This window comes from Trichechus manatus, unplaced genomic scaffold (assembly GCF_000243295.1).
Source record: "Trichechus manatus latirostris isolate Lorelei unplaced genomic scaffold, TriManLat1.0 scaffold00036, whole genome shotgun sequence".
In the NCBI taxonomy this organism is placed as follows: domain Eukaryota; kingdom Metazoa; phylum Chordata; class Mammalia; order Sirenia; family Trichechidae; genus Trichechus; species Trichechus manatus.
Window position 1 is genome coordinate 4,430,410 of NW_004443972.1, and position 10,119 is coordinate 4,440,528.

At 41.2% G+C, this 10,119-nt stretch overlaps 1 protein-coding gene across 1 annotated transcript in view; it reads left to right on the top strand.

The window, feature by feature from the left end:
* Positions 1-7,052, top strand: part of LYPD6 (LY6/PLAUR domain containing 6) — a 28,327-nt gene extending 21,275 nt beyond the window's left edge. The window contains exons 3-4 of the mRNA XM_004375371.1: positions 4,327-4,457; positions 6,719-7,052. Coding sequence (XP_004375428.1) covers positions 4,327-4,457; positions 6,719-6,886 — 299 coding nt within the window. The 3' untranslated portion in view covers positions 6,887-7,052. The remainder of the gene's footprint in view (positions 1-4,326; positions 4,458-6,718) is intronic.
* The last annotated feature ends 3,067 nt before the right edge of the window (positions 7,053-10,119 follow it).

A 10,119-nucleotide genomic window follows, 5' to 3' on the forward strand; every position in this document is an offset into this window, starting at 1 on the left:
AGAGGTGATATGTTTGGTTTGAGGCACATTAACTGTGAGGTGCTGCTGGTGACATCCAGGAGATAGATAGAAAGTTATTTCTATAGCTCAGGAGAATCAGATTGGAGATGTGGTGTAGGAGGTTTGGGTGAGGTCACTTGAGAGGGTATATAGAGTGAGAAGAGCTTCAAAGACAGAACATAGGAGAACACTGACATTCAAGCCAGGGAGAGTATCTGAAGAGAAGAGGCCAGAGGTGCAAGAGAAAAACTAGAAGAACACAAAACCGCAAAGTCAAGGATGGGGAAATTTCACAAGGTGGTTATGAGTAGTAGAGTCCTGTGCCACCATGTGTCTGTCAGCTTGTCATACTGTGGTGACTTTCGTGTTGCTATGATGCTAGAAGCTATGCCGCTGGTATTTTAAATACCAGGAGGGTCACCCATGTGGACAGGTTTCACTGGAGTTTTCAGACTAAGACAGACCAGAAAGGCCTGGAGACCTACTTCTGAAAATAAGCTAATGAAAACCCTGTGGATCACAACAGAATATTGTCTGATATGGTGTAGAAGACGAGCTCCCTAGGTTGAAAGGCCCTCAAAACACAGTGGCCACAACAGTGGACTCGAGTGTAGCAGCAGGCAATGTTTCATTCTGTTGTACATGAGGTTGCCGTGAGTCAGAGCCTACTCGATAGCAACTAACAACAACAGAGACCCTGCTACAAAGAGATCCTTCCGCTGGGGTCAGACTTGAGAAAAGGCCTTGAGTTTAACACTTGAGTTAAAGGCATTGTACATGACAATCTGGAAGTAGCACAGCATGATGGGAAGGGCTGACTATACAGCCAGGAATTGGGACAGTGAGTATGCAGGTGTTATTTTTCAGTACAATTTGTAACATTATTATTAAAGTTATTTCCCCGCCATTAATTGTCTTGCACCTGGTCACTTGTACCCCGACATCACTTAATCGTGATATATGTTTGTAAGAAACCAAAAGTAGCACAGCCACGGAGAATAACCAAGTGTCAAGAAAACTTTTTACCATAGAGCTGGTCGTTTTTAATGTATAATTTTAAATCAAATCATTTTATGTAGATTTTGTTTAAATACAGTTCCTGTTATTAGAAACTGGATATTGGTGGGTAAATGTAAATGGACATTTTAGCTTTGAGCCTTGTTTTTTAATTACAGAACTAGGTTATAGAATACGTGTATTGTGAATTTCATAAAAATTAGATTTTGTATTTTTCAATAGTCAATTCGGATCTCTTTCCCAGTGCTGCTTTTCATTGAGTGCCCGTGTGTCTTAAACGACTTTGGTTTCACAACCTCTAGGGATATCATGCAGTGGCAGAATATGAGATTTTCGAGGTCAAAACTAACCTGGTAGAAATTCAAATCCATCTTTTATCTTTTAGATAAAAGCCTTTGAAATCCTTTTAGTGTGAAGTTATCAGCAGGCTGGTTTCTCATATAACCTCATTACTAACTCAAGGATTATTCAGAATGCATGGAGAGCAGTGCTGGTGGCTTAAACTCAGTTTCTATCAACACTACAGCCCGGTGATAAGCCACATGAGGTCCTCCTCGTTCTGCTTGGGAGTCTGTCTTCTCTGTCCCACTCTTGGAGATCACAGTACATACTCAAGGCTCTCATAAGTTGTGCACTGAAAGAAACCCATTTTACTTTATTTCAGCATTTCCAAAACTTAACCACAAAACTTTTTTTCCACATTAACATTTCATAACCCACCTAGGGGTTTTGTAAGATAAAAGGTGGGATGGAGACTTGTGAGAAATTGATGCTTCAGAAATGAGGGCTCTGCTGCTGGAAGGAAGGGGTGTCCTCAATGTCTTTGTTACATGGATTGGACTTGGAGAAGCATAAGAACAAAATCTTATCCAGCCACATCACTGACCTCCACCCCTACCAAGAACAGCAAGAATTGGCTTGTTAGGTACCAGAGTTGTGCATATTTTCTGAAAAGATGTTTTCATCAATTGTTGCCTTCTTTCTTTTGTTCAATGGAATAAGCTCCTCAATAATAAATTAGAGGGTTTGTTATCGACCGAAAAGTATGAACAAAAAGTAGTTATATCAAGCTCACCAGTTGTTATTTTAAGGCTTATTCGAAACAAGATAATTCACTATTTGGAAGGCAAGTCTAATTTCCCAAACTGCAACCATGTAGTGATTTACTTATTCCATAAACGTATGATCTTATCTGCTCAGATTTACATTTGGAGCAATAAAAAGGCTGGCAGCTGCTCCTGGTTATCGCATGAAGAGGGGACAGGAGATAAGAACATTCCTGGTTTTATTGCTGTCTTGAACATTTGAAGATGGGGTGGGGGTGACAAAGGTGTACTTATTGTGGCCATAAATGCCCATCAAGTCTGATACCAAAGAAGTAAACCAGTCCTCTTCGGAAGATGTGTTAAATCTCTCAGGCCACTGGCCTCCATTTGTCAAACCTGCCAAAGGCTTTAAAAAAATAATAATCAGAGGATAGCTGCCACCTCTTCCTCACAAGAACAATCACTCCAGTTTGAAACTGTTTGGGGGCTCTGGGAGAATCATTGCCAAGCGCAAAACTTTCAACTTTTCTTGTGTGTTCATTGGGCGACCTTACTTACCTCACTCCCAAAGAGCTCCATAGCAAGCGAGGGACTGCCTTGACCTGATTCCGGCTGACAAAATTCTGACAGGGTGGAGTATAGGATGGCATTTAGGAGGAGGGCATTGCCATAGATTCTGCCCAGTCACACCTACCAGTAGTGTCACCATTGGGAAAGTTGCTGCCCTCGGGAAGACTCACTCGGAAGCCATTCAGGATTCCTGTCAGGTGAGAGTGTCTAAGAAGTTTATTACCCCCCTGGTCCCAAAACACCAGTTGCTTTTTAGTCAGCTCTGACTCATGGCAACAGGGTAACCCTATGTGTGTCAGAGTAGAACTGTGCTCTATAGGGTTTTCAATGGCTGATTTTTCAGAAGTATATCACCAGGCCTTTCTTCTGAGGCATCTCTGAGTGGACTCAAACCTCCAACCTTTCGGTTAGCAGCTGAGCACATTAACCATTTGTACCACCCAAGGATTCCTAAGAAGTTTATTAAAACCCTTGAATTTTCATGACTCTAAAAATCTATCAATGTGGTCTGTATTAACTCACTATCAAGGCCTAAAATTCTTAAGCTTTTTTCTTTGGATATCACTACTCAAGTTAGAACCTGCCAAAATCATGACAGAATCTGGTGGGGGGAATTTTTATTGCCTAATAAATAATATCATAGAAGGTCATAATTCCATATTAGCCACTAAATTGCTAAAATGTATAAAGCATGCAAAGTTGGATCCAAGATATGGATGAAAAACAGCTCAGCGACATTTCCTAAGAATTATTCATTTTCTCTTTTAATGTGAAAATGGAGCAGGAACATTCTCCTAAATCCCAGGCTTAGATAGCTGAACACTGCCTGGAGGCCTTAAAAAATTACATTCACAATGTCATTTTTCTTTAGTTTTTAAATTAAAAATTAAAAAATTCTCTACGGAATATTGGAAGAAATTGTGAGTGTTCAGACCACGCAAGACTTAGAGGGACCTCTAGGGACCCGCATCATGGTCTTCATCTGCTATCATGTAGAAAGACACTGAAGTCACGCTAGGCAGAGAAGAAGCCCCTGGATTCTGGAAAGCCTACGTTGTTAGTTTAGTCTTTTTCTGTAATGAATTCTAAGCTGCGGCTATGCTCATTGGCAAGAAGTTTTTAATTTTGGATAAAAATGATTTTCTCCAGATAAAATGAATCTCTTTGCAATTGTTCTGCCCTTACTTGGGAATAGTTGTTTCCCCAAAATAAACGAACAATAATAACACACAGAGACACACACACCAGCCTTTGCTGTGGTCTTTTACCTCCTTGACAATCATTTACCTGCCAAACTTCTTTAATCATGTATTCTTCTAACTTTTTCCACCCCTTCAGGCCCCTGAAAATTGTTCTGAATCTCACAACCTAAATCATCCCACCAAACCTCTCACTCCAAAAAAGAAACATTAGTACAGTGGCAAAATTTGTTAAAAGGCAAAGAGTGATACCACTGTGTGTCTGTTTATTGTGATTAGGATGGCAGAGAGACCAATATTCTTCCAAATGCTATCCTCCTTCCACGGTAAGGAGCTCTTTGGGGGATTGGACATAAACTTGACCCAGTGTACATCCCATGTGCTGTTAGATCCTTTCAGGAATTGTAGTGTTGACGTCCCTGTTGTTTTCCTTTTAGGCAAGTTGGACTAACATTTTCCATCTCAAATAAAAAAAATATTTTCTCTGTTGACAGAGACCAGATACTGCTATACTCAGCACACGATGGAAGTCACAGGAAACAGCATCTCTGTCACCAAACGCTGCGTACCGCTGGAAGAGTGCTTGTCCACTGGCTGCAGAGACTCCGAGCATGAAGGCCACAAGGTCTGGGAAACAAAGCAAGTGACTGGTACATCCTAGTCAGCCTTTCTCCACTTTTGATGCCTGTCAGTGCCGTGAGCAAAGGCTCACTCCCTGATGCAGGCTGGATTTTAACTGTCTTTATACCATATGTAAAAATGCTTCCTTTTCTGTTTGCTCTGAAAGAATATAAATTTATACCAGGGCATAGGATAACTCATGTAAATTGTGTAAACACACACGAAGAAATCTGTTCCCGTTGCCATTGAGTTAATTCCGACTCACAGTGACCCTATAGGACAGGGTAGAACTCCCCCATAGAGTTTCCAAGGAGTGCCTGGTGGATTCGAACTGCTGACCTTTTGGTTAGCAGCCATGGCACTTAACCACCATCCCACCAGGGTTTCCACATGAAGAAGGTAATGAAAATTATTGTACATCCTTTCTTCACACAATAAGAAGGAATAAAGGTACTAGAAGAAGGAGGAGCGAGGGGCCATGAGTGCGTCATGGGAAAGCATTGCAGATGTCCCAGCAATTCATGCAGCTGAGCGTGGCTCAGGCAATTTAGCTTTGAGAACTTTCTGTAAAGTGGGGGCTCGTGTCTCTATCAGGATGCTGACTTGGGGAAAGCATCTGGTGGCTCCTGAGGCATTTGAGGAGGTCACAAGAGAACCATCTCCTTGTGCATTGGCTCTCCTCAGACTTCATCTGGTGTTTATACACAGAAGCACTCAGTGCAAAATGAATTTTGAGGGCAACCCTGAAGGAGAATACAAAGAATTAGAGAAAGGCCATCTGACTTGTGATTGGAGCGGGGAATACAGCTGATTCTCTTGCTGGTGCTTCAGAGCTAGCTGAGTGTATGATCTTTTATATCAGGCCTCGGTCTTTATTTAGAGTCTGCCCGCTTCACCACATCAGGCTGCCTTCCTGGTGGTTGGGGCAACTGCCACTCTCAGTACCTTGGAGTAACACTGTCAGCAGAGGCTAAGTCTTAAGAAAGCCAAAACCTAGTTTTCAAGCAATGTCTTAAATATACTGAGAATTAACTTTTAAAATATGATCTGCTTACTTGTTCCTGGCTTGAAATATGAAGAGTAAAACCCAGGGATTTCCTTGAACCCCCAGCAAGCTGGGCTTGGCTCTCAGGCATTACTCAGGGTACTTTACTGGGGAGGAAGTTGAGGATTAGAGAGGTTATGTCCTGTGCTGAGGTCACACAGCTACTAACTGACAGAGACAGAATCCAATCTCCTGACCTTCAATCTGTCTCTTCAGTGTTACACTGTCTTCCTAGCCAGTGTCAACTGTGACCACAGACTCAAATCCTGCAGGACAATGACTGCATAGGATATTACCCATTATAGAGCTTTTCAGACTTTATTGTGCATATGAACCCCTGCTGGGGATTTTGTTAAAATGCAGATTCTGATTCTGTAGGTCTAGTATGGGGCTTGAGATTCTGTATTTCTAACAAGCTCCTAACTGCTGCCAAAACTGGGGTCTGTAGACTGACTACATGTTTGGCTTTATTTCTTTACTGTGATCCCTGAGTAAAACAGTATAATACAAACAGTTAACATGCTCAGCTTCTAACCAAAAGGTTTGAGTCCATCCAGAGGCACGTTGGAAGAAAGGCCTGGCGATCTACTTCTGAACGATCACAGCCATTGAAAACCCTATGGAGCACAGTTCTACTTGACACACATGGGGTCCCCGTGAGTCAGAATCTAGTCAATACCACCTGATAGCTGGTAACTGCATAAATGAAAACTCTTTAAATTTAAACTTGGTCATGAGATTAGAGATAATTATGCAAACAGTTCTAACGAAAGTGAATATTCAAATTTAAATTATCTGAGTTGTTGCCACTTCATTCTCACTGTGGAAACCTGGCAAATGAAAGTTTTCCCTTTTAACAGCTTCCTTAAGTAGTCAGAAAGAACCTCTTTTAAAAAGTAGGGCAAGTATTATAATCCCCATTTCACAGATGGAGTAGTAGAGTCCTAGGAAGGTTGCGACACTTTGTAGAAACCACATGGTAGAGTTGTCAAAAAGAGAACCCTTGAAGTTTAGTCTAGGGAATTTTCATTTTGACTTTGTTGCTTCCAGATAAAATGGCATCCCACTGCCCACAAATGCAGGGTTGATATCTCCTTTGTAAAACAGATAATTTTCATTTGAGTCTCGCTGTGAGGTAGATGGTTCCTTTAAGAACTCCTTCCTCCTTCCAAAACCTGCCAACTTCTCATCACCCTTCTTTTTCTCTTCCTTTCTTTCAGGTCTGCACTTCCTGTTGTGAAGGAAATATCTGTAACTTGCCACTCCCCCGAAATGAAACTGAAGCCACATTTGCCACAACATCACCCATAAATCAGACTAATGGGTACCCACACTGCATGTCAGTGATAGTATCCTGCTTGTGGGTATGGTTGGGACTCACATTATAACAGCTCCAGGGTGCTGTGTATAGTAGCCATCCAAGGGAATCTCGCTGGTCCATATTCATGCATGAATCGTTGGCCTGACAGTAGTTACATGTGAGAGACCACAACATTTAAGGATGTCGTCACGGCCAAGCATTACCACTTACCATTAGGAACAACCCTTGCTTCAGTATGGCCATTTTGAGTCTAACCAAAACCCCATCAAACCCAGCCTACCCCCAATACAGACCCTGAGTTCTCAACCAAATCTTTGTTTATGCTCCAAGAAATAGTTGCGCATTTACTGAGATCTGGGGTTCTTCATTTGGAACACAAGCATGAGCTGCAGGAGGGCTTGAGATCCTCTGAGATGTTAGGCGATATGTTATATGGACACACATAGATGTATGTTTTTAGGAAAAAGATAAAGAACCATTGGTTTTAATACAATCATGAATTCACTTATAGCTTTAGAATTTTAAAACGTTTATTCCAAAATGGATGGACTCTTTCCTTGGAGATGCTGATTGAGTCCCTGGAAGATAGTAAGCCATTTGTCCAATTTATTTTTCCCACCATTCTTCTTCCAATGGTGGGATTAATATTTCTTCTGCTCTATGTGGGAGATAAAAGGTAATCATAGAAGTCTGGTGTATGGTTAAGCAATGGCTGGAGAAGGATTTTCCCCAACATAGTAGAATCCATAAAGTGGCTAGCTTGATCCCTTCGTATAATTGGTGAGAGTAGCCTTGACTTGGCAACTAATTATGCTCCCTAAGAGACTGGATTCCACCTGAACATTTAGATGTAGCCATTGTTCTAAGAGTCCCAAAACAGAATGGGGTATTTTTTCTGGAGGTGGGGTTCTCTCCAGGCATTGTTAATCTACACAAAGAAAGGATTTCTGGAATGAAAGGAAGGAGATGTGTGGAGGTTGGTCTTCAGTAAAGGCACAGTAAGTGGTTCAGCTGGCTTCTTCCTCCATCTGGAGCTTATATTGCCCAAGAGCCTTCCTTGTTCTAATTCCAAATCCCCAGTGACTTTAGGGAACATGTTCTGCCTGAATTGTCTCGCAGTTGACAGAGGAAGAAGACATAATATGCTAAGGTGAGATGTAGGTGGACCTGTGGGAGGATGACAATGCTAGTAAGGAGACCCAGTCGACTTTGCAGCGGGATGTTTTGGTTCTTTTAGATGCTTGCTTTTGAAGTAGTTGGTGAAATTTTCATCATCCTTCCTATTTTTTTGGTGCCCCAAGTTACTATTTTTTTCTTCTTCCTTGTAAATCATTTATACAATATTTATTTTTATATGGCATACTAGAAACTAAAATATATTGTAAAAAATTCTTTATTCTGAACAAGATGATCAAATTAGAATACTTATTTTCAACAGTGGTAGAGCTTGTAATATATGTTTGTTAAAAGTTATCTATAATACTAGCACCAGTGTTGAAAAAAGTTAACTTATATCATGAGTGAGAGTAATGTGTTTGCCTCGAGGTTTTTGTTCATGGTTTCCTCAGTGGTGGTGGTCTAGAAGTATTCAGGAGGTGATCATCACTGGTATGAGTGTATGCATGAAACTCAGTGGAGCCATTGCTGAGAAAGAGGCCAGTGTTGTTAGGGTCATCTGCCCTGTACAGGAAAAGTCTCTGGCTCATAAAATGAGACCTTCTCAGGGACTAAATATGAATTGACTTCGGTATCTCTGATACAAAATAATCTAAATTGCGTCAGACGGCCTTAATTCAGAGGTTGGTAGGCTTATTAATATGTTGTTTATAATAGGGGGTGGGGAGTAGAGGGGGAGAAAGCAAGACATTTTTGAAGCACCTCCTATGTGCCAGGCACTATGCTAAGCACTTTACGTAGGTTAGGTCATACAATTCCCACAAGAACTCTATGAGGAATATTACTAGTATTTATGCTTCACAGGTGAAGGTACTGAGGCTCATAGAAGCTCAATAACGTGAAGACTTTTCTTTCAGATTTAGGTTATGTGGGATGAGCTGGGATTGAAGAGGAAGGGAAGGTGGAATTAGCATCCCTAGGAAAGCTTCCAGGCCTGACTTCATGGGAATTTGTCCATCTTACCATGTGGAGTTTCTCTAGTCCTGCTTTTGCAGGATGCTCTTTATGTGTGTCCCCAGGTGATATTTTTTCTTTGGGGGCTCAGGGTATGGCTTCCTCATTCATCCCTCTTGCTAAAAGAGGAGACAGGTTGATCCTGCATCTCAAGATGCTATAAGATATAATGAAATTTCGATGTACATGTCTACAAGTACCAGTTTTGTGCATGGTCATTCTCCATGAACATCTTCCAAGTACTGCATGCTATTTGAATAAGAGACAAAGTCCAAATGTTGGTTCTTAATGAGAAAGAGACCCCACCAAAGCCTCCCTGGCCATGTGCAGGGAGCAGGTTGACAATGGTGTGGATTCATCCATCACCCATTATTGCGCCCGTTACTGCAGACTGCACAGATGTTGCTGCAAGTATCCAGTGGGTCTTCCAGAATGGCTTGTGTTTAATTCTCTCTCAAGAAAGTGGTTTGTTTGCCATCCCTGGCCTCAAGGAGCCAAGGAGGGCTGTTGATATGGAAGGCTGAGGACCGGTCAGCCATCTAACCTATCAACCACATTTAACCTCCAGTTAAGTTCCACATTGATGGAGGCTTGAAGTGCAAAGGGCAGCGTTGTGTATATTAACCTCTGTACCACGTATTTATTTTTAGATTCCTCAGCATTTTCATGTCAGTATGAGATTAATGCCTAAATTTTGTAAATATTGTACATTTTGTAAATCAATGAATAAAGGTTTTAAGTGTATCTCACCAGGCTCCTCCCTGTCAGTCAATGGTTAATGTTCCTGGGTTATGTACAAGACATTGGGCTTAGGGTCACCGGGAACCTCCCGCCAGAAGCTCACTTCCTATTGTACAGGCAAGAAATATATGTATGGAAAGATATAAGACAATTCACCTATGCCAAATGAGTTATACAGACGGTAAGAACCTCAAAAAATCAAAGAGGAAAGATTACTATACTTTTCAAGCAGGTCTGCAGTTTCCCTAGAACATTTCTTTGTTATTAATCACACCCCATTAACCCTTTATTATTACACCTTATTCTATTCTTAGGGTGAATTGTATTAATAATGATGTGATAGAGGGCATTTTCCCTTGATTGTTTCTTTTGCAGCAAGAAATAAATCTTGGAATAGTATAACTGTCCTTTTTATTTATACGATGAGTA